At 48.9% G+C, this 27,534-nt stretch overlaps 1 protein-coding gene across 3 annotated transcripts in view; it reads left to right on the plus strand.

Moving 5' to 3' along the window:
* The first annotated feature begins 41 nt into the window (after positions 1-41).
* The window catches only part of ADCY8 (adenylate cyclase 8), a 143,102-nt gene continuing 115,609 nt past the window's right edge, over positions 42-27,534 (plus strand). For 2 of the 3 annotated variants that reach the window (XM_079796329.1, XM_079796331.1), the window contains exon 1: positions 42-3,407. In XM_079796329.1, coding sequence (XP_079652455.1) covers positions 2,451-3,407 — 957 coding nt within the window. In that variant the 5' untranslated portion in view covers positions 42-2,450. The remainder of the gene's footprint in view (positions 3,408-27,534) is intronic. The other variant, XM_079796330.1, reaches the window with a different exon arrangement.

Below are 27,534 nucleotides of genomic sequence, written 5' to 3' on the forward strand. Positions count from 1 at the left end.
ATGGAGTGTTTAATGTGGTTGCCTTTCTTGGGTGGGAGAATACACTTCTAAGGGACTGGAGTCCAAGGGGTCATTCCCAGGATGTGTTCATCCAGAAATCTACTGTTCAGGGATGTGGAGAAATGTTACAGGCTTCTTCCCGCTTCTGGGATTCTCTGTGTTAAGGCCAGTGCTGCGTGTAAACTAAAATCCTGTGCGTGGAGAAGGAAGAATTAACAAGGAAAGAATTTCTGGGACACGGTGGCACAAATATACGTGGCTGGCCATCCAGAGCTAGTCTTGCCCTAGGCAGTCGGAGGGAGGGCGTCTCTCTATGCCGGGGCCGGGGGACTCGCTGGCTCCGGAGGGCAGAGGGGCTGCGGCGAGGCGGTCATTTAGGCTTCACGAGAGCGCGAAAGCGCCCGGAGCCTGACGTCATCGGCCATCAGCTGACTGTGCTCAGGGCCCGGGCCCCGCCGCCTGCAGCCACAGACGCAGAAGTGGCGGCCACCGCGGCTGGGCCACATTCAGCCGGGAGCTCAGGGCTGCGGCGGCCGCGCTAGCCCTGCTCACTCAGCACCTGGGGCGCCGCTCTGCAGGCGCGGACGCCGACCCCCGGCGCGCGGACGCCGACCCCCGGCGCCCACCCGCAGCGCCTCGGGCGGCTCAGAGCATCCCAGGGGTTTTGTCCGCATCCCAGCGCCCGAGCCCAGCGGGCGGGAAAGCGGACGGTGGAAACGCCTTCCCTGCGTCTTCCTCCTCGACCCCTCCTGGGCGCAGGGAGAACCTTGGCGGGCTCGGCGCTCGGGGGCGCGCCTTCCAGCGCCCGGACCGGTGGAGTGAGAACTCCGCAGGAAGCTGCCCGCCTCTACAATTTCGGCTTCTTGGGGGTATTTTGCTTTTGAGCCCGAAAGTTGGCTTCACCAAAAGCCCCGTGGGGAGGGCGTAAAGGAGACCCTCAATTCCGCGCGCCGGGCTCTCGGCGTCCGTGGGCAAAGCGGCCTGCGCGTCCCGGCTGCGCACCTGCGGAGGACCGGAGCCCTAAAAAGAAGAGCGGAGGAGCCCGCCCGCCCGGCCGCCCGCACCGCCAGCTGGAGCGCGGGAGCCGCCCGGCTGGGGCGCCACCGCCCGCCCCGGCCCGCAGCTGTCCTCTCCCACGCCGCTCGGCGTGTGCTGCCGCCTTCCAGACCTGGGGTGTCCAGGAAGATCTGGGTGCCAGGTCCCTGCCGCCCCCCTATCCTACCCCCAGGTTCCGGGGGCGTGGCTTGGCGCGAGGCCGGGTGGAAGGCTCCTCCGGTGTCTGACCGATCTGACAGGTCCCCAAATTCCTGCCTGCCGCCGGCTCCCGGCGCGCTCCCGGCGCTGCCCTGGATCTGGAGGCATCTCTGACTTCCCCGCGGCCTCGGGCTTCCCTCCTCGCCCAAACCTTCCGCCGCAGCACCCACTCAGCCTCGGTTCTCGCCTTGGATCCGCGCGGATGACTTCTCTCCGTTCTCCGAGCGGCTGGCTTCGGAGCCCTTCCCACTTTTTCCGGCCCCCGCCTCCAGCTTCTCCCAGCTCCGGGCCGAGCGGACTCCAGAGAGCGCAGTGAAGGGCATGGGAACCGTGAGCTGCGCCTCCTCGCAAGCACAGCTGGACGGGCTGACCTCGGCTTATTGCAGCGGCTGGGACCCTGAGCCCTCCCCCTGCCCGGAGGGATGCGTGGGGCCAGAGCCAGTCCTGCTCCGTCAGTCCTCGCTCGGGAAGTAGAGACAGCCAGGAACGATGAGCCCAGAAGGGAGCCTCAGCACACCCCCTCCTCCAAATTAACTGTTTGGTGACTCGTTGGCTCGGAGGCTTCCACCTCTCCAACCCGCCAGCCGGGCACCCCATTCCTCCCCCTTCGTTGCCCCCGCCCCCAGTTCCGCCCCGGCTCCCCATCCCCGCGAAATGGAGTTCTCCGAAGGTCTCTGTTCCAGCCACAGCTGCTAACTTCGCACCCGTCGCCGCTGCCGGTCACCCTGGGCCAGCCCCCCGCAACCGCCGAGTCGTGGGCGTCCCGAGCCCAGTGCCGCAGCCAGGACCCGCCTGGCGCGCAGCAGAAGCGCGGCGCCCGGGAGCCTCTAGGAGAGCAAAGGCTGCGCCGAGACCGGGAGCCGAGGACCGGCCTGGAAGCCCGAGCCCGGGAACGGGGCTGCGTGGCCCGGAGCGCGGCGGCTTCTGCGGACAAACAGCCGCCGCTGCCGCTCACCCGAGCTGCGCGGGTTGGCGCGAGGGCGGTGCGCAAGGACGCGGGGGTCTGTGGCGATCTTCCAGGCGCCCTTTGCCCCGGGCACACTATGACCTGACCTGCAGGGGGCCTCCTGCTCCGGACTCCTGCCACGGGGCGGCCGGGGACGAAGGGCTCCACGCCAAGCTCCTCCGAAGCCGCCTTTGGGTCGTCAGGAGCCCCCTCCCCCAGGCTCTGCGCCTCCTGCCTGCGGCCCGGCGTCATGGAGCTCTCCGATGTGCGCTGCCTCGGCGGCAGCGAGGAACTCTACACCATCCACCCGACGCCCCCGGCCGGCGACGGCGGGAGCGGCTCCCGGCCGCAGCGGCTGCTGTGGCAGACGGCGGTGCGGCACATCACTGAGCAGCGCTTCATTCACGGGCACCGAGGCGGCGGCGGGAGCGGGGGCTCGGGCAAAGGCTCGGACCCTGCGGGCGGAGGCCCCAACCACCACGCCTCGCAGCTGTCCGGCGACTTGGCGCTGCCCCTCTATTCGCTGGGCACCTCGGAGAGAGCGCACGGCGGCACCAGCGGCACCAAAGTCTTCCCTGAACGCAGCGGGAGCGGCAGCGCCAGCGGCAGCGGGGGAGGGGGCGACCTGGGGTTCCTGCACCTGGACTGCGCCCCGAGCAACTCGGATTTCTTCCTCAATGGGGGCTACAGCTACCGAGGGGTGATTTTCCCCACCCTGCGCAACTCCTTCAAGTCACGGGATCTGGAGCGCCTCTACCAGCGCTATTTCCTGGGCCAGAGGCGCAAATCCGAGGTGGTGATGAATGTGCTGGACGTGCTGACCAAGCTCACGCTCCTGGTTCTCCACCTGAGCCTGGCCTCGGCCCCCATGGACCCGCTCAAGGGCATCCTGCTGGGCTTCTTCACCGGCATCGAGGTGGTCATCTGCGCCCTGGTGGTGGTCAGGAAGGACACCACCTCGCACACGTACCTGCAGTACAGCGGCCTGGTCACCTGGGTGGCCATGACCACCCAGATCTTGGCCGCGGGCCTGGGCTATGGGCTCCTGGGCGACGGCATCGGCTACGTGCTCTTCACGCTGTTCGCCACCTACAGCATGCTGCCGCTGCCGCTCACCTGGGCCATCCTGGCCGGCCTGGGCACTTCGCTGCTGCAGGTGGTCCTCCAGGTGGTGATCCCCCGACTGGCGGTCATTGCCGTCAACCAGGTAACTCTTGCCTGCCTTGCTCTTCCCCGGGGTTGTGTGAAAATAAATAGCGTTCTGAGAGGCAGGTGGCCTGCTCACTTGAGTCCCCTCCCTGGGGTGGGCCCAGGGCCTTGTACCTGCGAGGTCCTGGTCCTGGGTGTTGCTGGATGGCATTTCTCTCTTCCTAGAGGAATTGGAACTAAAACCTCTAAAGTTTCTGTCAGTCCCCGTCCCCCCCCCTCCCCAATATTCTGATTCTGTGAGTATTCCAGCGTCTTCCTACTCCGCACACCTCCCGGGGGGTCAGTAGTCTCTGGAGCGGGAGGCAGGGGGGAGGAGAAGCACCCAGTTGAGAAGGTGACCCATTTCCTACCAGCTTTACTCCGAGAGTCCCGGCAGGGAGTGCTAAGGGACTCTGGGATGCAGAGCTGGGTTGCTGTGTATCTTCGGGCCCCACATCCTCAATTCTCAGAGGAATCACCGTTTGCTAAGCACATACTAATTGCTGGTGCTGGAATCCTACTTATGGCGTCTCACCCCATACTTCAGACAATCCTATGACACACATTTATCGGGGAACTCTTGATTGCTTTGGGGACCTGCTGATGATATCTTCTTTGCAGAAGCCACCCCCAATTCTCTGAATCAGTCAACCTTGGGAATTGGGGCCGAGGTGGGTGTCATTGACCAAGAAAGCAAGTTTTGCTTAATTGAAAAGGGGCATTTTGATGCAGATGGTTTGAAATATTTAGATGGAACCTGACCCTTCAGGTCTCTTTCTCCCGCTTTATTCCTCTTTCCCTATTAAATATGGATGTGTTTAGGTGAACAAAGTTCCCATTGTCTGTGAATGAGAAGGTAGACAGTGCCTTTATTGTCTCAGCTCATTAGAATCAATAGATAATTTATGGTCTGGCACTTTCTTTGCCAAATGTCTGGTGGTGGCAGGAGACTGGATTCGGGGGCTTCTGGATAAAGATGAGGGGAACACGTCAGTGGAAGTGTTTCCCCATAGAAGGCTGGTGACAGGTGCTGGCTGCTCGGTGAGTCCCTGCTCTAGCCCCGGGCTCTGTGCCCCTTCTGCTGTACCTGAAGCCTAAAAACTCCTCCTCCTTATGCCCAGCTTTGAACAGATGGGTCACAAGATAAGCTGGTACAACACCTCTGAAAATTGCTCATGATTTGCAGAGCGCTGGCACCGTGTGAGTGGTTGACCCATGGCTGACCTTCTGGGCTCCTGGCGATTTAGGATTCTCTCCCTTCTCTGATGGCTCTGTCCTCGTTGCTCAGGCTGGTCATCTGGTTGGCAGCGTTTATAGTGCTTTCTGAAGGCTCCCTGTGTAGAGCAACGAGTATGTAAAGTACGTGGCTATGGTCCTCAGGCATGAGATGGAGCCACGAGAGCCTCGGTTAGTAGGGGATGACCAGCTGAACTTTTCTAATTAAAGACAACAGTGAATGTTGTATCAAAATGACCAAGAACCTTAATACCCCTATGTGATAAAGATTCAATTTTGGATTGTATAATATTATATTTTAATTGTGTTTCTCAATCCTGTTTGTACATGGATCTGAACTGAATCTCTCACTTTCTTCCAGGTTTTCTCATTATTTTTTTCATTTTTGTTATCATACCTAAACATCAGATCTCTCTTCCCCTCCTCCCTTTTCCCCTTTCTCATCCTCTTCTTTTGTCCTCTCGTCTTTCTTTTCCCATCTCTTTTTTTCCCTATAGGTTATTTTCACAATATAGCATGGTTACATGGTCACATGCAGAAAACTCCATTTAATATAAGCTACTGCTTTTTTCATACGCTAGTCTTCCTTAGGACGCGTTACCAAAAGTTTTCATCCAGTGGGGTTGGAATAGTATTTGGAAAAACACATCCTAAGTGGCAAGAAATGAATATTTTCTAAGTTCTAAGTATAGAGACACTTTTCATGCCAAATGAATCCAGAAAGTAAATTTTGGCTCCATATTTGTTTTATATTCTACTCAAATACTACCAGATGGCAGGAGATTAAAAATAACCCCAACATGTCTTCCCACACCCACCTCATCATAAACAATCCTACACTGTGAAAGCCAAGGTCCTGGTGCATGCAAACCAAGTTCATCGAACTTTCTGTTTGGGGAGGAGTTGTAGATGAACTACAATTTCTGAGTTGAGTCACCTTTCACCTAACAATCCCAGCGCTATCCTTCCCTTTAGGTGCTGAAAGAACCTTTTAAAATGTTTTCCTTTGGCGCCCTCTAGAGGTCCAAGCTTCTTTCTTAGATTCTGCAGAGGGATGAAGATGAAGTGTAATCGCTTTAAAAATAAAAAAAATCTGTGATTTTAAAAACTGTTTAGTTTTCCCTGCTTGGTAATATACAGGGTGGGGGCAAAAGTAGGTTTACAGTTGTGAGTATGCAAAACAGAGTTTATTCTGGTATCATTATTTATTAATTATTGTATTATTTTCCATAAGAACAACTATAAGCCTACTTTTGCCCCACCCTCTACAGGGTACACTTAAAACCTAACAACAGCCTCGCATAGCAACTAGAATAAATCCTAACTCCTTACCATGGCCTCCTTGAGCCTCTGTGAGCTGGTTGCTGCTTCTCTTTCTCTTCTCCTCTTCAGGTTCCAAATACATTGTCCACTTCGGTTTCTCAGATATCCCAAGCTCTTTCCCTCTTCCTAGCCTGCCACCTAAAACCATTTTCCCAGGTCCTCACATGACTGACAGATTCTCATTATTTCATTCACTCCCTAGTGCGTGGCTTGTCTTCCTTTCTCCAGAGCACATCTGCTATCTGAAATCATCTTACTTGTTTATATTTATGGTGTTTCTTCCCCCGCCTCCACAACCTCAGAAGGTAAACACCACGTAAGGGCAAAGGTCCTTGTCTGTCCTGTTTCCTATTTTATCCTCAGCACCTAGAAAATCCCCGGCACATAGTAGGTAACAAACAGTCACTAAGTAAACAAGACTAGTCATTGCATAGACAATATTATAAAACTAGAGGCCCAGTGCACGAATTCATGCACGGGTGGAATCCCTCAGGGTGGCCTGCAGGAATTGGGCCCCAGCTTGCACCCCCAGCCTCGCAGCCCCACAGCCCCATCTGGAACTCTGCTGTGGCCTGGCACTGCCCCCTCACTTGCTCCACCATCCTGCCTGCAGGGTGATTGATCGGAGCTGGGAGCCCCCGCTGCCGCTGCTGGTCACCGTCTGCAGGGTGATCCGCAGGGCAATTGGGCCCCCCACTCACATCGCCTTGGCCTGGCACCTTACAGCAGCTCCTGCGTTGAGTGTCTGACCCGTGGTCAGTGCACATCATAGCAACCATTCAGATGGACACTTAGCATATTAACCTCTTATATATAGAGAAGATATCCAAGTCCCCGGATGTGTTGGCGAAAGCTTTCTACACACATGTAAGTTGTATCTATGTAAGGCAGCCTTTTACACATAAATACCTTTGGAGAAATCAAAGCACAAAACCAATTCTTTACTTTTATACAATATTTCATATGTATCCAAGTGCCTTTACATATATGATCACATCTAATGACGACAAACAGAAGAGATCATCCTTCATTTTCATTTCAGAGAAGAAATGCCCAATTCTTAGAAACTTTAAAGGGATGTCCCAAAGGTGAGGATCCGACAGGTGCTGAGTGCAGGACTGAAATCCCAGCGCCGGTGCCAGTCCTGCTTCAGAAACCTTTAGAGGTTGTTCTTCCAAACACCTAAGTACCTGAGATGGATCAAGAGTGAGGGGCACCTCTTTCACCCCTCAAGAGAGTCACACCCATACAACATCTGAATCAGCATTTAGCGTGAAGGGCAATGCGAAATCATGAGAAAAATCAATTGCTAGGAGTGGGCCCTTTGTAGCAAGCTCATCATCATCGTTCTCAACTGGACCAATTTTGACCACTGAAGGCCATAAATACTGCAGTGTATCAATGTCTGCCAACGCAAATCAAATTTCGTTATTGGAAAACTGAGAGGCAGCAACCAGCTCTACACTAATCGCGATTCCCATTAACAGAACGGTCACATTTTCGAGAAGCACCGAGTGAGAACAAGTACACAGTCAGAACACCTGAACAGCCGTTTCACTTTCCCGATGATGCCATTTCTAAAAGTAACCAATGAGCCAGCGATCGGCCTCCTTAATCCAAGCTATGAGGACCCCCTTCTCCCCTTTCCGTCCTGATGGGAATCAGATCTGTGGCTTGGTAGGGTGATGACCAAGCTGTAAATCTCTGCAGATTCCTGTGTGAAGGGGGCAGAGTCCTGTGTTCACTGAGATCAGCATGTGCTTTCCACTGAGGATCCAAGAGGGGACCTAAAAGGGGCCACCCAGGAGGTGCCTCGCCATCAGCGAAGAGATGGTTTGTGTTTTCTCCACTCAGTGAACACAGAAGTTCACTCGAGTCATGGACTTCCCATCCAAACAAGAGATTGTTGTCCAGAGCAGATGGGATGACCCATATATTTCCTAGGTCCCAAGTGGCACTGGAAATACTGAGGAAACCAGAAGGTTCAACACCAAGTTTAAAGGGCTCCTATTTTGCCAACCCTGACAAAGCTCAGCTGTAGGTTACACCAGGGCTGTAGTGATGTCTCACCCATTTCAAGTTAAGGTATGTGATGGAAACTAATGATACTAGTGCCGCTGTCCAGAGTCTCTAAGACAGATTTTTCCCACATTTTAAATAAATTGTTTATCCTGCTTGCTCAATATACCGATCTGAAAATTCATTACAAAATGACATTACATGTACAAATAAAATATTAATGATGAGTTTATATTTGCTAGGTTCTTTCACGGGGTAGATAAATTCTAAGCACTGTTGCTATAATTAGCGTTTTTCTCTATTTTAATTGCTGGTGACAACATTATGAGCCACCTAACATTTGAAACTCATTTCGTTCTCATTCTTCAGCTCATTAGTGATAAGATAGTGAAAATCATTTCGTTACTGGAAAACTGAGAGGCAGCAACAGGAACCAGAAAGATTGCTGCTTTATGCTTCCCTCTGGGGGATTCTAAAATGTTAAAGCCTGTGGCTAATTAATCTTCTGTAACCTCTTGGTGAGGTAGATAAGCAGACGTGTCAGAGTGGAGGTGATTTCTCCAAGATAACTCAGAGCAAAGGCAGCCAGGTATGCAAGTCCAGGTTAGTCAGGGCTCAAGGTCACCGTCAGATCCGAATTTCCCATGCAGCATTGTCTTTCCTGCCTTACATCCATCAAACAGTAGAGGCTAGAATCAGAAAAGGGCTAAGTAAATAATGGTCATTAAACTTGACTAATAGTAAAAGATTTTTAGCCTTTTAAAAATCCTTTGGCAGGGAAAATGTCTATTTTGTGCCAGGTAAGGTGGTGGTTGATGGTATGAGTAGGTGGGGGTTAGGAGACAATCAGGCTTTACATATGCTTTCAAGTGCATTTCTGGTCATTTGAATGAAGGATTGACTTCCCAGTTAAGATTAAGTAAGTATCACAGAATTACCAACATCTCTCCCCCATTGGTAAAATTTAAACAAAAGCATGTATTGTATGTTCTTTGTGAATGTCTGCCAACTCAAATCAAATAAGGGAATTGGCCCTGCTGGCGTGGCTCAGTGGTTGAACGTTGACCTATGACCCAGGAGGTCATGGTTTGATTCCAGGTCCGGGCACATGCCCGGATTGCAGGCTCGATCCCCAGTAGGGGGTGTGCAGGAGGCAGCTGATCAATGATTCTCTCTTATCATTGATGTTTCTATCTCTCTCCCTCTCCCTCTCTGAAATATATATATGTATGTATATATATATGTGTATATATATATGTATATTTATGTATATATATGTATATATATGTATGTATATATGTGTGTGTGTATATATATATATGTGTGTGTGTGTATATATATATATATATATATATATATATATATATATGGAATTGTATACTCCTTAGCATACTGCAAATGACATGTAATTGAAATAATCCCAATTTGGTAACTGCTATCAGGGTAAAAACTCACTTCACAACACACAAATATCCATGAAATGCGTGCAGCTCGCTAGCTATGGTGTGTGCATCTTTTAAAGCCCAAATATCTCCGTCCCTGTACATTTTCCTGTAGCCAATTCGTATAGGCTTAAAAAAAAGAATTGCCTCGTCCCAGCCTGTCTGAGGAAATGACTTTCAAAAACGAATTTGAGTGTCAACATCCCCAAGAGATTCCTCTGAATGCCCAGAAATGGAAATAGTCTCTCTTATGTGTGAAGGGACTATTCTTTCTGGTTCTGTCTTTTCTTCCCCCTCGCACCCCACTGAGGTGGGGGTGGGCAGAGAGTAGGCTTTGCAAATGAAATTTTTAATGACTTCTCAAACAACCAATTAGATCCACTCTTCCTGGTCTTTAGATACCTTTGCCCTGAATTTGCAAACAGACTTGACGTCTGATTTAGAGAGAGCTGTGAAATGATTGTGAGGTTCGTGCTTTGCAAGACTGGGTTATGAGTGTGTTTTCCTTCATGCCCAGTGATGTCATGTGACTGGCATTGGTGGGCCAGACATCATCAGATTGGAACTGGGAGGACTGGGAGGACTCCACGCCGGGACAAATGCAAGAGTCATATCTAAACCTTGATGATTGGTGGCACTTTCAGAGCTCAACAACAAAAGAAAGTGAAAGCAAGCCTAACAAATGGAAAGATGTTTTTCAAGTTTATCCCAGATTCAGTGCTGCTGGCACTGTGTCATCAAAGGACACTACTACCATCGTGCTGCTGTGACATTTCACTGTTGTCTAAATATTTCTTGGGATGCTAATTTATTCATTTCACAAGGGTGTCTATTTCAGTGAGTCCCCACATGTGTTTATTTTCAGGGCATAAGAGACACGTACAGCATGCATCTCAAACCTTTCCTCTCACCCACAAATGGGCACAGTATTGATTCCCTGGGAGGCCAGCGAGGCCAGACCAGGCCGTCGGACGGCGTAGCGGTCCGCTTGGCATATTGATTGGGAAGCGTGTTCTTTGCTTTCTCTGGGCTGGAATTCAAGGCAGAAGAAACCGAAGGCTGGTGAATTTCTGTGACCTGTCCGTGTGAAGCTCAGTTTGCAAGAGAATGGGTTCTGTAGATAATTCCTTCCCCCACCCCCATTTTCTTGGGGCTTGAGTCTAGGACCACTGCTTTACCCCGCCGGTCCCCACAGAGCAGCGGAAGCCAGAATCACCTTTCCTGTGTCTCCCCGGGAAACACACTGGATTTACACCCTCAGATGCTACCCTGTGAGTTTTGTTTATGAAGGACTATTTTAAGAAGCCAGCTTTTCTCACTGGGAGATTTTTCACAGTCTGCCCTGCAGGGGAGAGGAGGAATGCAGAGGAGATTAATTAACCACTGAGGTGCCAGCCATTCCCAGCGAGGCCTGGCCACATCCCGGTAGGAAGACTAGTAAAGGCCATTCCACCGGCAAATGCAACAATGGGACCGCCATCTCAGCCAATGAGCTGGGACTGGAACTCAGTGTGATGTCCCAGAACCTGCAATACATGGTTCCGTTGATATCTCTGCATCGGACCGGGACTGGGCATGTCTGGCTTGGTATTTGAATTCGTTGACCTAGATCACGTATTGAATATGTGCCATACCTTGCACATTCATAGTTACTGGGGTTTTCTTAGCCCTTCCACCCCACTTCCTGACTTTTTTGCCGAAACTCTTTGTTCAAAGCCTCAGATGCTCCTAAATCGGGAAAACGATAAAATCATTCATGATGAGACATGGAGCTCAAGGTGAAATCAAATCGTATTAACGTTTTGGGTTTTTAAAAAATGAATGAGTTATTAAAACTGCCATCTCTGTGTAAATTGCTACTGGCATACAATTTTCACATGAATCAAGAGCTATTTTTTTGAACCATTTTTTAAACAACACATCCTTGTCCTGTGTCAGCCGATTTTCCAGTTCACTGGAGTTAACCATTTCGGAATATTTTCTTCTACTTTTGTGTGTGATTGCATGCTGAGTCCACAGGATTGCTTGGAAAAGAGGCATGGCCAAGGATTAGGGAATGCATTAGCAAAGTGCATGTGTTTCTTTAACTCAGACCTGGGGAGAAGAAATGCAGCATGAGAAATGTAACAGAATAGGACCCCCAAAAAGAGAGGACACGGGGAGGCCTGGGGATAGAAAGGATATAGAAGAGATATGATGGGTGTCCTCAAATATCTGGGGGTGCTGCCCTGATGAAGATAGACCAGTTATGTCACTTGTGCCCTGCAGAACAGAATAAAAACCAAGGGTGGTTCCGACAGCACCGGAGACTTTAGTTCATCTACAGCTGAGGTTTTGTAACAAATAGACCTGCCCACAGGGGCTGCTTTTTGAAGGGATGAGCTCCCTGATCAGGGATTACTCACGGGGGGAGCCGCACAGCAGTCCACAAGGAATGGCTTAAAGGAGATTCCCATGCCAGGAGGTCTTTTCCTCAAGGTCAGTTGAAAGCCACTGGCTGCCTCTCCAAGCCATCATGGCGGCTTTGCAGGCAGGAAAATGGAGAGAGCAAGGAAGGAGGGGCCAAGGTGGCCACAAGGCCTTTGCCAACCAAGTCATCTGCCCCTTTGTTTTATTTTTTAAATATATTTTTATTGATTTCAGAGAGGAAGGGAGAGGGAGAGAGAAACAGAAACATCCATGATGAGAGAGAATCATTGACTGGCTGCTTCCTGCATGCCCCCCACTGGGGATCGAGCCTGCAACCCGGTCATGTGCCCTCATCAGGAATTGAACCGTGACCTCCTGGCTCATAGGTCGATGCTCAACCACTGAGCCACGTCGGCCGGGCTCAGCTGCCCTTTTAGGTGCCCCTCTGGAATCCCTGTCCAAAAATGTCTGCTTATATTTTGGGAACCAGAATTCTGACCCTAGGACACTCCATCCGCAAGAGAGAATGGCAAAGAATGGATCACATTTCACTGCCCCAAAAAAGCTTGGGATTGTGTTAGGAAGAAGGGGAGAAGGAGACTGAGAAGGCAGACTATCCCACAGATATCTGTTGACTGCCTGTTGGGCTCTAGGATTTGCGTACCCAACAGTCAGAGGCGGTTGCTGCAGGAGGCTGGTACTTGAATGGATTGGGGCGGGAGTCTGTGACTGGCGCAGAGGTGGCAGGTCTGTGCCTGTCTCTTGGAATCCATCTGGGACACAGCATTCAGTCAATATTTTCTGTCAGGGCAGGTCTTGGGCTGCTTTTAGTATAGATCTCTAAAGCGTGAAAAATCAAAGCTGCGGTAGATTTTTTCAAAGAAGTATCAGACTCTAAAAGATACTGTAGATGGGTGTGGAATGTGAGGGATAGAAAGGGACCCCAGGGCAGGGATAAGATGCCAGTTATTTACCCATCACCTTATGACTGAATGCACGCCAACCTGAGACAACCAGAAGACACGGCATGAGAGCGTGCCTGCCTCAGGGTCGCAGAAGAGCAGACTGGCCTGTGGCTCCGGCATGCCCATCGCTCTGTGTTCACAGTGACCCCAGCTAAAAGCTGACTAGCTTGCCGTGGAGCTCCAGGCAACCCATCCCCATGCAAGATGGGCAGACCTGCCACTTAGGCAAGGCTCCAATCCCTCTCCTTGGCACTACACTCTGCCTTTCCCCCCTATCAGAGAAGTGCCATCATATTCCCATGTGCCCACCAGGCTGAGCCCTTGGAGGTCAAGGATTTTGCCTTGCTCATCTCTAGGTCTCTAGCACCTGGTATAGCACCTGGCACATGGGGATCTCTGAATACTATACTTTAAAAAAATTACATACTTATTATTGATTTCAGAGAGGAAGTGAGAGAGAGAGAAATATCAATGGTGAGAGAGAATCACTGATAGGCTGCCTCCTGCACACCCTACACTGGGGATTCAGCCCACAACCCGAGCATGTGCCCTGACTAGGAATTGAACCGTGACCTCCTGGTTCATAGGTTGATGCTCAAAACACTGAGCCACGCTGGCCGGGCTGAATACTGTACTTTTAAATAAATGGAATGAATATTACATGATTGTCTCCTTCCCCCCTAATGACCCCTAAAGCACACAGTCACACAGTCATCAACAGGGAATAAAAATCCAGTGGAAGAACAGAAATCAGTTTCTCTGGTCAATACAGGCAGAAATGCACCAAAAGTTATCCCATGAAGTGTCTTGGGCTGAAAGCCACAAGCTGAGATTTTGCTGCACGGGTTAAAGAAGTTATAGCAGATAACATGAAGACAAACTCAAGTGATTATCCAGGTTACTTAAGTAAAAAAAGGAGAAGAAAAGGAAGGAAAAAATGTGGGCCTGCGTTATTCATAGATGTTTGTCCATTGCTGAAAATTTTAAATAGATCCAGCCCATCCATCCAAAATACAGTCCAAGTGCTAACTCAGGTCTTCCCCTCTCATTGGCTTCTTTTGTGGTTCTTTTTCTCTGGCTCTGAATCCCAACACCAGCACCTCACTCAGGCCTTTGCTTTGTGGGTTACCCAAAAAATGCTTCTTTGACCTGACCTCCCAGTGGTGCCCCCTTCTGGTCACCCTCTGACTTCACACAGGTCCAGCTGCGGGCCAGGGATGCCCCCACCTTCCAACTTGACACTACACACCAGCATGGCTGGTCTGCCTCACTTCTAAGAGGAAGACATTGAATGAAACCCATTGACTTTGCTGGGCATAGTAACTGGATGATAAATTAGTCCACTGTTTCCCACAGCTTAAAACCTATCCCATAAAGACCAGGTCGTGCCCTAACCAGTTTGTCTGAAGACTGCCATAAGCAGAATGAAGCCTCATTTTGGATATGGGAACCCAATGCAATTAACTAACGCAGACTTCGTGAAGTCCAAAACAAGGTTATGGTATAAGTCTTGCGTTTTCAGTTTTCTGAGTCATTATTCTACTTAGTTCATTTTTCTATGGTCAGTTCAAGAAACAGAATCAAAATCAGTAAGAACAAATTATTTTTCTTTTAAATTCAAAGTCAGCCGAAACCAGTTTGGCTCAGTGGATAGAGCGTCGGCCTGCGGACTCAAGGGTACCGGGTTCGATTCCGGTCAAGGGCATGTACCTTGGTTGCGGGCACATCCCCAGTAGGAGGTGTGCAGGAGGCAGCTGATCGATGTTTCTCTCTCATCGATGTTTCTAGCTCTCTATCCCTCTCTCTTCCTCTCTGTAAAAAAATCAATAAAATATATTCAAAGTCAAACTTCTCCCCAAACTCGGGTGAGTCTCCCTAGCCTACGGGTGGTGGGCAGTTCATTTAAGAACAGGTCATGGCCAGACAGTCAATGTCAAATGAATAGAGTCCTCCCTTCTTTACTCAGGAGAGAGATACAAATGGAATTAAGTGCTTTTAAGCCAATTGACATGGAACCCTGACCTGCTACGACCTTGAGACAAAGTGCTTCCCGAAACTGTGCGCCCTAGGCACCCAGCTGGCCTCGCCCTGGTCCCGGCCCTGGTTTATGTTTAAGAGGAAGAACCTGACTGGGACTGAGAGGAGGGGATGTTTCTTAGTTAAGACCTGAGGAGGAGGAGGGGCCGCGGTAAGAATGGAATTATGGCTTCCTCCTTTGTTTCTATCACTAACCCACGTGCTCTCTGAGGACAGGCACTGTCCTTTTGTGTATTCCTGGAATACACACGGGCACATCACAAAGGACGCTCATAGGAGAGGCTGTTGAGTACATGCCTGAACAGCCATCCCAGCATCAATATTGCTGCTTCCCTTTTTAGAGCAAGGACACTGACCTCCGAGTAGTTACATCACTTCCCCTAGCCGTTCAGCAAATAAAGGATTCCAAACCACATCTGTCTCATTTCAAAGCCGCCCCTCGATATGATGGCCTTTTAAGGCCACTTTATCTCAATTAATTCTGCTAGTTTCAGAGGCAATGAGTTAGAAGTCATGAAGAACGAGAAAAGTGAAATTAATATTCCCAATAGTAGCAAGGCCTACAATAATGCTATTGCACTATGGAGACAGGGCAGCACCCTGTACTGAAAATAGCATCCCGTCATCACTGGAGGACTGACCTTGGACTTGACATCCAATGCGATGCACCTCTGTACAGACCCATCCACCTGTTGTGGCCACGAACTGAATTCCCCGCAGCTCTACAGTGCTATCCCTGGGAAATCACTTCTGAGGTTCCTCAAGCTGTCAGCTTTTTATTCCCATGAGTTATAATGACTGTGAACATGGGGATTTGTGTACTTGGCTGCTTTATTTGTCTCCTAGCATCAGCTAATGACAAATCTCACAGCAAACATAGCCTGCTGAGGTCTGTGACCTCTAAAAAAGATGGGAAATGGGAGTAATGATGTAGCAAATGCTGGGAGAATGACTTACTAGATGGTACTTAATATTTAATTTTTCCTAGTGGTTTAATTGCATTGGACACCACGAGTTGTAAAACTGTGTGCCGTTTTTAGTCCGTTGATTTGTTTGGAAGGGAAGGATGACTGAGAGATTTAATTGACAGACAACTGTTTCTTTTGAATATTTAATTACGACTTCGTGGCACTCGTCAGAATTGCCTGTCTGGCTTTTTCCTAATGTGCCTGTCAGCTGTGATCAACAAGCCATTTTCTGTCAGCGTCACCCGGAGTGATGGAGCTGGGCACTCACACAGCCTGATTCCCCCACCCGGAAGGCTGGCTTGTGGTTTCCTCGTTGTTGTCTGCAGACCCCAGGAAACAGACACGGTGGCCTCGCTATACTTCAGTCATCCCATCTATGACGAGATATCAGAACTTCACCATTTATTTTTTTAATATGTTTTTGATGTTTTAGAGAGAGGGAAAGGGGAGAAGGATAGAGAGATAGGAACATCGATGAGAAAGAAACATCAACATCTTCGCCTGGCTGCCTCATGCACGCCCCCCGACAGGCGATGGAGCCTGCAACCCGGGCATGTGCCCTGACCGGAAATCGAATCAGCAGCCTCTTGATCCTTAGGTTGATGCTCAACCGCTGAACCACACCGGCTAGACACAACTTTTCCGTTTATAAACATGAAAGGGGTTGAGGAAGATGAAAGTGTTGTGAACGGATAGCAGGAACCAAGCCCTGGGCAGGAGCAGGCGTATTTCTGGAACACGGAGGTGTCTGATGTGGCCACGCGGGAGCAGGCCGCCTCGCCCTGCCTGGGATGGAAGTCTGCCAAGCACAGGCCAGCGGTCCACAGGCTGACCGCCTGAAAGGCAGGTGCAATGGGAGGGCCCCACCGTTTCCAGAAATAACAGTCATTGCACACGCTAGATGCCCAAACTGCTCCTCGGGATGAGAGGATGCCCACCCCCTTTCAAGCTACACATTCCTCTAATATCCATGCCCTAAGACATCAGTCCTTAGGAAGCACACCTTCCATCATGGATCCAGAACATTCCTCCAAGGAAGAGAAACCATTCTGCACTTACTGAGGCGACACCCTACCGATGGCCACAGTGGAGTCTTTCTTTATGCGAAGTCCTTCCTAATCTGTGGGCGGTGGAAACACATTTTCATTGGACATCATTCAAAAAACAAACAAACAAACAAAAAAGACCTTGGGCCCTGACCGGTTTGGCTCAGTGGATAGAGCGTCGGCCTTCGGACTGAAGGGTCCCAGGTTCAATTCTGGTCAAGGGCATGTGCCTTGGTTGCGGGCACATCCCCAGTGGGGGGTGTGCAGGAGGCAGCTGATCGATGTTTCTCTCATTGATGTTTCTGACTCTCTATCCCTCTCCCTTCCTCTCTGTAAAACAATCAATAATATATATTATATATATATATTTTTTTTTAAAAAGACCTTGTTTAAGGCAATTTGGATGTTTTTTTTAAAGGTTGAAAATATCATTTTAAACTCTAGTTAATAAACTTTGTGGGGGTTTTCCAGGCTGATTCATGTGGGAGGTCTGCTCTTTTTCACCCACCCACCCACCCCCTTTGGCTGTCTTTCTGCCTGGTGAGCAGGTGCAACGGCACCCCGCCAGCCATCCTAGGCCATGAGCAGACCTTGAGGGTGGAAGCCACACAGTAGGAGGGTGGGCCCCAAGGAATAAGATCCCTAGGACACTGATAACACTGTGAAGTCACCACACTGGCCCTAGACTGCCCAGCCCTAGACAATTTCCATGTGACATTATAAAATAGACTCCAGGTTCCTTCAGTCCACTGTTATTTTAGTTCTCCATTACCAACATCCAAATGTAATTTCTGATCAATACCGGCTGCAAAATGTACTCCTGGTGTGTCGCCCAATAAATTAACATCGGCTGCTCCTTGAGACACCATTGCAGCTCTTATACATAATGATCTAATCATCGAAGACAGGCAGGGCCATTTTCATTTTGTGGTTTTGTTGGGGGGTGGGAGTTGCTCCATACTTGATATTTGGGGACCAGAAAGACCCGGATCATAATTTACAGCACTGGAATAAATGCCAGGCAGTCGTTATGGCTGGAGAAGATCCGTGGAACTATTTCCCAAAGGAAGTAATAGATACCTTCCTATTTATAACCCTTTGGACTTGCACCAGGCCTTATGGGATTAAAAAGCCATTCCTGGAGGTCCTCAGTAGAAGCCAGATGTCATCGCCAGGGACTGGGGGAAGAAGGGAAGGGGTTGAACTTAATGATGTTTAAAATCCCTTCTAAAAACAAATAGAATCCCTTCTAGTTTGAAGCTTACGACTCTGTGACTCTTGACATTATAAGTAATTGGTTAGATGTAGAGTAATGGAACTCTAAAAAGGAGAGAAGTTCAATCAATCTCCTAAATCTCAGGAAGGCATGCTAGACATTGACATCAAGCAGTTCCCCATAAACTTGGCCTCATCCTGGATCTTGATCTCAATGAATCCAGGGATCTCTATTCCATCCTGTGGTTTCCCAAGCCAGAAAACCCACATGCATCCCTGTCACTTCTTCCTCTCTCAGTCCCCATGGCCAAGTGATTGCGAGTTCCTGACAAATCTGTCTATACACATCCTCACGTCTCTCCCCCTTTGTCTCTGCTCCTTCCGCTCTGGTGCAGGGGACACCGTTCCTCATCTGAGTCACAGTAGCCTCCCTGCATCCACTTGCAACCCTTTCCAGTCTCCTTCCTGTCCCCCGGGTCACCAGGGTGGTGCCTTTCTTACAATGTGGGCTTACAACCCACCAGTGAGCATCCGTAGCTAACACTGCTCTTGAGAAAAAGGCAGAACTCCCTCCTGGACCCGCCTTTTAGATTTCCTCTCTGTCTCCCTCCGATGGTGCCATTCTTTAGGTCTCTCTCTCTCTCTCTCTCTCTCTCTCTCTCTCTCTCTCTCTCTCTCTCTCTCTCTCTCTCTCCCCTCTCCTAAAGCCACAGTGACCCCTTCATTCAGTTCCTTGAAGAGCCCATGCCTTTTCCTGCCTCTGAGCTGTCTAACTTTCCCTTCCTTCTTTGCCTGAGATGCTCTTCCCTCATTCTTACCTCAAGGAAACTTTCTTGGGAAGGTTTCCTTTGCCTCTCTTAGGTATCACATTTTAAAATTCCCCCTACTTTCCTAAGAAAACATATACCATCATGTGTGTGTCTCTGTGTGTGTATGTGTTAGTTCATTTCCTACCTGACAATAAATGCTTTGAAAGTAGGGAATTGGTCTGATTTGCTTGCTCACTGGGATATTCTCAGCAGCCCATGTTCCATAAATACTTATTTATGATGAAGAGAGGGAAAGAAAGCAGGAGGGGATATAAGGGAGAGGGATAAGCAGAGTGAGGGAATTACCCAGGGCTGGTATTCAGAGCCAGATGGTGGTTCTGGCTTCTTTGAATGATGAATGACAATATAATTTTAATGTCCAAGAAGGTAAGATAGACTTGGATTGGACTAGGGTTTGGATTGCTGCTTCTACCAGACTTCTGGCCTATTTCTCTCTGGCTCAGATCCTGGGTGAGGCTAAAAATTGCAGTACCAGCAGCTGAACAGGAATCGTACCAAGAGAAGATGACTTAATGGATCTGCCAATTTGTAACTCCAGTGATCCCACATAGAATTGTCATGCCAATGCGATGCTTTCTTTTATTCTGGTAAAAATACTCATGGCTTCCATGGTTTTTAAATAGATGGTGTCATTAAAGAGGCAAATACCAATTTTATTAAATATAGTTACACTTATTGCTTATCTATAATGAAAGCGTGATATGCTAATTAGACCGGACGCCCTTCCAGACGACCTTCGGACGAAGCCAGGGCTGCAAGGGAAGCCCGGGTCCCGGGTGCCAGAGGGAAGCCGGTGCTGGCAGTCGGAGGAAGGAAGGCCTACTCTTGCATGAATTTCATGCATCAGGCCTCTAGTTTCTTATGAGGAATATGGATAAGGCTGAGTTATCAAATAAACATAAGGCTCTGTTGATCTCATAGAGGAAGTTGACACAAATATTGAATTGATAGATAGATGATAGATTAATAGGTAGAAAATAGATAAATAGACTATAAATAGAAAGAAGATAGGTAACAGATAGGTAATAGATACATAGACATATATATACTAGTAGTGAGTAGGATTTTTGAGTCCTACTGTCATTCCTTTGTGCATTTAATTTTGGGAATGGTCTGGAAGGAGTAATGAACAACATAAGAAAGAAGGATACAAATAAAAATACATGCTTAATCTATATATTTTCTATCAATTTTTTATCCTAATTTTGTTTGAATACCCCAATGGTGGGGCACTCACTCCATTCCAAATAGCTCTTTGCCTTTGATGTGACAACTCTGCTTGTAGGAAATGTTAGTTTTGGGCATGATAGAGGCAGCTGTCAGGGTTGTATGCCTAGGACACCCAGGTCATCATTTCCAGGGATAGCACCATTACCATCACTTTCATCCCCATCATCCCCTTTCTCCTCCCTTTCATCTTCCCCGCAAGACTTCCTGGTGTTTCTGTAGCTCTGTGAGCTGGAAGGAAGATGTTGTTAGTTCTGACTAGAGACACTGAGGAAGTCACAGTGGAGGTGGAAGTGAACTGGGAATCCAAGGGCATGATTGTAAGGTTGACCTCCACTGCTAGGAGTTGAGATGCCCACATGATGCCCTTCACTGTATTTTAACCTTCAGGAATGTCCACTCATCCATTTCCTCTCTAACAGAAGAAGGTACTTCGGTAAAATGAGTGAGAACAGGTGCTCTGGAGCCAGGAGGCGTGGGTTTAGACCCTGAGGCCACCACTCACTAGCTTATGACCTGAGCCTCAGTTCCATCATCTATAAAATGGGGACTGTTCTAAGGGTGGTGTGAGCATGGACAGAGATGATTCAGGAGAAGTCTCGGAACAGTGCCTAGCTAATAAGTGTTACGTTATCATGCAGCTTGTAGTGGAAACTTTGTGAAGGTGGAGACCTCCATTCTCTCATTTCCTGCCAGATCTCCAGCCTGAGAAGGTGCCTGGCGCATGAGTGCTGCTCCCTAGGTGATTAGTGAATGAAAGCGCAGAGCGCCTGGGGAGAGAATGGCCAGAATGAAAAGGTGGGCAGCAGGCTCCAGCCAACGCGGTAGCGCACAGTCCGCTGAATGGAAGTGACTGCCTTTGATATTTGAACTGTTATTTCCAAATCATTTGAAAGAATATGTTTACTACAAACATCCTTTCTCCAGGACGGTGTATTTTAACAAAAGAAAAGAACAACTTCTTCTTTTGTTGAATGTTCTCTTGACCTTTAAAAAATAGCTAATGGAGACAATATTGCAACTCCATTGAGTGACTATTTTGATTAAATGTTGAAAGAGAACATGTATTTCAAAGCCCACTTCTTTCTCTTGAACCAACACTTACTCCAAACGATCCACTCAGAGCACTCATGCCAAAAGAATACTTGGCATTTATTTGTAATGCAATTGATGTTTTTAGTTTTCTGGTTTTCAGTGTACACGGTGGTATAATAACTGGGCTACAGAGTGCAAATCACTAGCCCTGCTGCTTATCCGACCAGGAAACATGAACCTCAAAGGTTTCTCACCCTCCAAACACTGGGCAGCCACAATCCTGGGCTGTTCATTCCCTAGTGGGGTTCTTCCCCCTCTTAAATGGCCAACTTCTCTGTCATCATTTCTAAAACTCTGATGAGCAACGGAGATTGATGATTATCAGGCTGTCTGCTAACTGGCTCCTGCACCTGCCCCTGGTGGAAAGTGGGGTCAGACTCCTAGCTAGCGGTCACCAGTGAGAATAGCACCCCCTGGCGGCTGCCCCCACAGTTCCCAGGAGAGGAGGCAGCTCTTCCAGCACCCCAGCACCTGCTCCCTGGCTTCCCAGCATTCCTCTTCCCAGACCGTAAAGGGCAGTTATGCAAACAGTATTTTTCTGTATGTAAATTCAAAAGCCAAGGCAACTGTGCACAGAGGGACCCAGGGCAGGAGCAAGGAATCCCCACCTGACCACCTCTGATCCTCTAGCTCCACTTTCTAGAGTCACGGGCATTCCAAGTTTGAAGGGATGCTCAAAGCCACCAAAGGCCCCTTCGAATCAAAGCCAGGGTCCTGCCTCCAGGGTCCAGGGTGGGGCAGGAGAGTGACTTAGGGCTGAAGAACTTCCGGAGGAGTCACGGAACAGTCTGCGTGCCCTGCCAGTTCCAGCAGGCGGGCCATGGCTCCTGGGGGGGGATCACTTCTGAGCTGAATGTCTATCAGCCAGCCAGCCCCTCCTCTGCTCCAAGCTGAGCATGCCGCCCCTTTGCAGCAAGCTAGTGTCCCCCCCCCCCGCCCCCGTGGTCCACAAGCCCCGCCTCTGGTCCCCCGCCTCCCTCTGCCCTAACTCCCATGGCTCTCCCCGCTGCTCCCTCTGCTCCAGCTCTCTCTCCTAGAAATCCTCTGAGCATCCCCTCCTGTCCTGACCACTGGCCCTTCCCTCCACCTGGAATGCCCTTCGCCCAGAGACCCACATGCTCCACTCCTCCTCCAAGTTTTGGCTGGAAAGCCAGCTTCTCAGAGAGCGCATTACCTTGAAATCCTAATTTAAATGTGTAACCCCTCTCCCACGTGGCATCACTGCCTGCCCCGCATTCCTCTGCCCTTTACATTGCACTACTTTTTTAAAAATCACTTTCACCTCCTACCAATCCAGATAATGTGCTTAGCTATACTGCCGGCCAGGCAGGCGCACAGATAGGAAATTGAAAATTGTGTGCATTTTTCACGACTGTATCCCCGGAGTGGCGGACAGTGCCTGGCGCGGCGTGGGCACTCGGGAAATATTTGTCGGATGATGAATGAAGGAACCGGGTTCCATCAGCAACTGGGTCGTGATGTTTGTTGTCCTTCTCAGACAAACACAGGCTTCTTATCTAGGCTTCGGAGAAGAGGCAGGCTTGGACCTGTATTTCAGGTCCAGCCCCCACAACCTGGCCATGTGCGTAGACAAGTTTCTCACCTCTTAAGTCTCGTGCTTCTCACCTGAGAAGTGGGTGTCATTGCCCCCATAGTGAACTATTATTATATGGAATACAATATTTTTATAAAGCACCAGGCACCTAGGAAGAAATTAATTAACTATTATTTTTCTAATGGTAACCGCTAGATAAAGCTAGCTGTATGTTATGAATTGTTTAAAGACAAATAACCAAAGTTATAGAGAAGACAATAGGCATATCTAAAGTGAGTTTTGAAAGTCCCTGTGATGTTGATTAGGTCATATCCTATCCATTGTCCATTCATTTTTACCTTTTCCTTCATCGGGGCAATTGCTGTGAATGTTTGTTGATAATGGGATATATATTTTCTATTATTTCTTTGGATACCTGCTGCATGGCTTGCTCACCTTTTATGGGTTTCTGCCCAAATACAACCTTATCAGAGACACCTTCCCTGGCCCACAAGAAGAGCTCCTCGCTTCTCCCATTCCTTTCTTCTCTTAATCAGCTTTATTTTTCTCCATGACGCTTTTCACCCGTGCACAGGAAATGCTATAATTTTTTACCTTTTTGTTCATCTGTGTCCCCATAGGGTGATGGAGTCTATTTGGTCCACCGACGTATCCCCAGAGATTATAAGTGATTTGAAGTGACTGCTCTTGATTAGGCAAATTGCCCAGGAATAGAGTTTGAAGACTTACACAAATGGCCTGTGCCTCGCCCAGCAGAATGTGCCATGGGTAGGATGCCCATACATCGGGGTGTGTCCAGGACACTCCAGATGTATGCCTGTCTCCTTTCATTCTCACAGATGCCCCTGTTTTCAAAATAAGGGCATTGCCACAATAGCTATGGAGTCCAAAAGAATTAAGTATGACACATAACCCTCACTAAAGGATGGAACATATAGTCTAGATGAGAGGGAGAAATAAATAACTATTGATAGTAACAGCTAACATGTAGTGAATACTCATCAGATGCCAAGGGCTCCATGTGATTACCTCTCTCAGACACAACAATCTATGACGCACACAATGATTACCCCCATTTAACATAGGAGGAGTGTGAGGCTTAGAGAGGTTAAGTAGCCTTATCTACCCACAACTAGTTAAAGGCAGAGCTTTCCAGTTTTTAAAAATTCTTTTAACCCTAACCATCTTCCTGAGAGTAACAGTCCCTTAAGCATGCTGTGGAACAGAATTAATTGAGATGAGTTGGGGAGAAGATCCCGGAAGAAGACCTTTGCACTGCTGGGTTAGAGTACTGGGCACCATGGAGGGGCTTTTCCGTGTGACCATCTTTTACCCTATGGCCATCCTGAAGGTTAACTGTCCCAGTTTTAAAAATTGGTGAAATAGAATTCAAATCTAGAATAACCTTTTTTTTTTGCGGGGGGGGGGGGGTATAAACAGGATGGTATTAGGCATGAGTCAACGTGGGCTGGAGACCTTCTGTGCTCCTGCTTCCGGCATATTCTTACTACGGAATGTGGCACAAAGTGTGTGTAACTCAGCGTTGTAGACCAAAACACACTGCACTCACTCACAATCACCAATTATTGTAAACATTAAATGAATACGCCTGGGAAAGCAAGGGTAGACGAAACCCTGGTTAACAGATCAGCTTATGTTTATTCCCTACTACAGATGTTGACCAAGGTTTGTCTGTAGATAGAATGTCCTTTTAAACCACTCTATTCTCTGTCCTCATCACAGAAAGGGTTGCTAGGAGACAACTTTGTCCCCCCACCTTGAAAATAGTACAGCTGAGAAACTTTATAAAGTTATTCCATGTAAAGCCACCTTCTGTCTGAATTGGGCTACTCAATTTGGATCTAAGCGACTCTTCCCCCGCCCCCCTCCCCCCGTAACAATAAACATCTTTTTTTTTTTTTTTTGTAAAGTAAAACAGAAGATAACATGGGCTTCCTTGGAAGAGTTAGGATTAAGACGTCAGTGACTTGGCGAAATGCTCCAATTTTTGGTGCCTATTGGACTTAGTCAACCCCGAACAGATGCATTTGAAGAGAAAACAAGCTCTTGAGAAGATGCTATTTTCAGCTCAGTAACTAATGATGAATCCAAATGTTTCTTCAAACCCGATGACCCAATAAAAATTGCCATAGTAACTTTGGCATTGTGGGACACCTCCTTCACGCTCACACCACAAACTTCCGTAGGAACTGCTGCCACCACCTCCGTGACACCACCATCTGCTGGGTAGCGAGGAGGAGGAGATGGGGGGGAAGCTGGCGAGGACAAGGTGATTCTGATTTGTGCAAATCCCTGGGAGAACAGAGTCTCAGGGCAGAGATATAGGGTAGAAATCATTCTCTGTGGTTTTCACCATGATCGAGAAGTGGTTCAAGCCAAGAGCACCAGGGTGAAACAAGATTAGAGCTTAGACAAGGGGCCCTCTCCTGTGGCACATACTGTAGGGTCACCATCCTTGGAAAATTGTTTCCTGCCTCTTTTCTTGGCCAACTCCCCACGTTCTTTAGGTTTCATTTAAGTATTTCATCCTCAGAGAGATTTTTCTTGAACCACTTGATCTACATTAAGGTCCCCACTGGATGCCCCATAGGAAGGAGAACTTAATTGTCCTATTTGCCACTGGAATCTAAATCAGTGCCTATGTCCTATTTGGGGGTCAGTAAATATTTACAAAATGAATGAAGGAGGAAATTAATTATGAGACAGTCACCACCATCATCCATCTAAGGAACTGGATGGTACAAACTAGTTAAATCCATTAATTAAATTGATCATTCAATATATTTATTCACTCAACAAATACTGGAGTCTGGCTGCATTAGTAAGGGCAATAAATGCTTTCTGGTTGTTACAGGTTCGATCCTCTGAGGAACAGGCTCTGAGAGGGAGATGGCTGTGTAGGAGGCTTATTAGGGGATGCTGCTGGGATCAGCACCCACAAATGGAAAAAAGAAGTAGAAATAGACAAAAGGACATGTTGAGCTATGGTGCAATTTCAACAGTCCCATGGGGAGTTCTGCATCTGGGAAGAACCTTATGAAATATCTGAGTTGGAGTTAAGAGCATTTATATAGTATGTCCATGTACATAATGACCTTCCATGACCTTGGGTGAGAAGGCTCTCTTCAGCTCCTCAAAGGGGGCTGAGAGCTGAGGGCTGTCCACCAGCAGCAATCCTAGGAGAATGTTCTCTGTACTTCTTTCCTGAAGGCAAATGCAGTGGCTCAGCTCAGGATCCACCACAGTCCACCCCTTGTGCCCCTAGGGTCTACCTCACACAGGTTCTTCTATGATCCCCGGGGCCTCTCTTTCTTGGGGACACTTGGGAGGGATAAATTAAGGTCCCCACTGCTGCAGCTGGTCCTGGGTCCCCAAGTGGTCCACACTGTCTTCCTCCTCTTTCTCCCAGATTCCCCTCGCCCTCAGCCAGCCCCTCTGCGGGACTTGGTGGTTCACCTGAAGGCATGGTTCAGAGTATAACCTGTCAGGGGCCTCAGCTTCTGGTAACCATGCCTTCTCAGACCAAGGTATAACCCTACCTGGAGGGGAACTCTTATCTACTGCTCCCTTGGCATGAGGAGCCCAACATGCCAGATTTTGTAGTTAACGGGACTCCTGCTGGGTCACCCGGCAGAAGCACTCAGCCTGTGGGAGCTGGAACTCTAAAGCTCCAGGGCTCAGAGTTCAGGCCCAAGTGGGTCATCAGGAGTAGCCAGTCCTGCCTCCTTGTCTCCCAGACTCCTGCATTCCACCGACCAGGGATGCGGGACTCAATGGAGGCCTTTGATTTAAAGTGGGCACTGAATTCTAGAGGGGGTACCCCATTCTTGGAGAGCATTGCCTACAGGACAGCACCAGGGTGCTCCCTCATTTCTGGGAGTGGGGTCCGTGATGCCACCGCTGGACCCTGCAGTCTCAGGCCCGTTCCCACCCCCCACTGCCACAAAGGATGCCCCTGGGGCTGACATAACCCAGCTGGAGGTGCCTACAGTATTGTCCCGAAGCCACACTCTCCTGTACACACCTTTCCCCAAAAGTAGTTTTAACCAAACTACCCCAGGTCCCATGTTTAGATTTTTCAAGTGAAGCCTAGAAGCAGAAGCACTGGAAGGCAGCTGGCCCAGGTCCCCGGCGCTTCCCTGCCCTCCGTGCCAGGCACGAGGATGTGATGAAGGTGGCAGTTTCATCAGTGACCTGGCCAGGAGGGTTCCTCCCGCAGGGCAGCAATTCACCGGAGCCTCAGAGGCCCCAGCAGACCCTTGGCCTCCTCCCCACCACATCCATAACGCACTTAACTCGCAGTGCCTGACAGGCCCGAGATAAAGAGGGAGGAGAATTGAATCAGTGTCCACTTTGGTCTTCAAAACATATCTGATTTGCCTGCCTGTGGATACGGATGACTTCATTTCCTATGCAGTGTTGCAAAAAGCCTTCTCAGAAAGACACCCTCCTCCTCCTCTTCACCTCCTCATCTTCCTCTTCTTCCTCCTCCTCACCTTCCTCCTCCCCCTCATCTTTCTTCTCCTCCTCCAAACCTTCCTCCTCTTCCTCCTCCTTCTCCTTCTCCTCCTTCTCCTTCTCCTCCTTCTCTCTCTCTCATTCCCTCTTCCCCACCCAAACTTGCCATGAACTAAAATGCATATTAACTAAATGTAAGTGTGAGAAAACTCCGCTTGATTTTCCTTGCACCGTCCACATTTAAAAATAGAGTTCTGTGTCCCAGGCAAACCAGGGCAGTGGGCCGCCTTAACACCACAC

Source organism: Cnephaeus nilssonii (assembly GCF_951640355.1).
Source record: "Cnephaeus nilssonii genome assembly, chromosome: 18".
In the NCBI taxonomy this organism is placed as follows: domain Eukaryota; kingdom Metazoa; phylum Chordata; class Mammalia; order Chiroptera; family Vespertilionidae; genus Cnephaeus; species Cnephaeus nilssonii.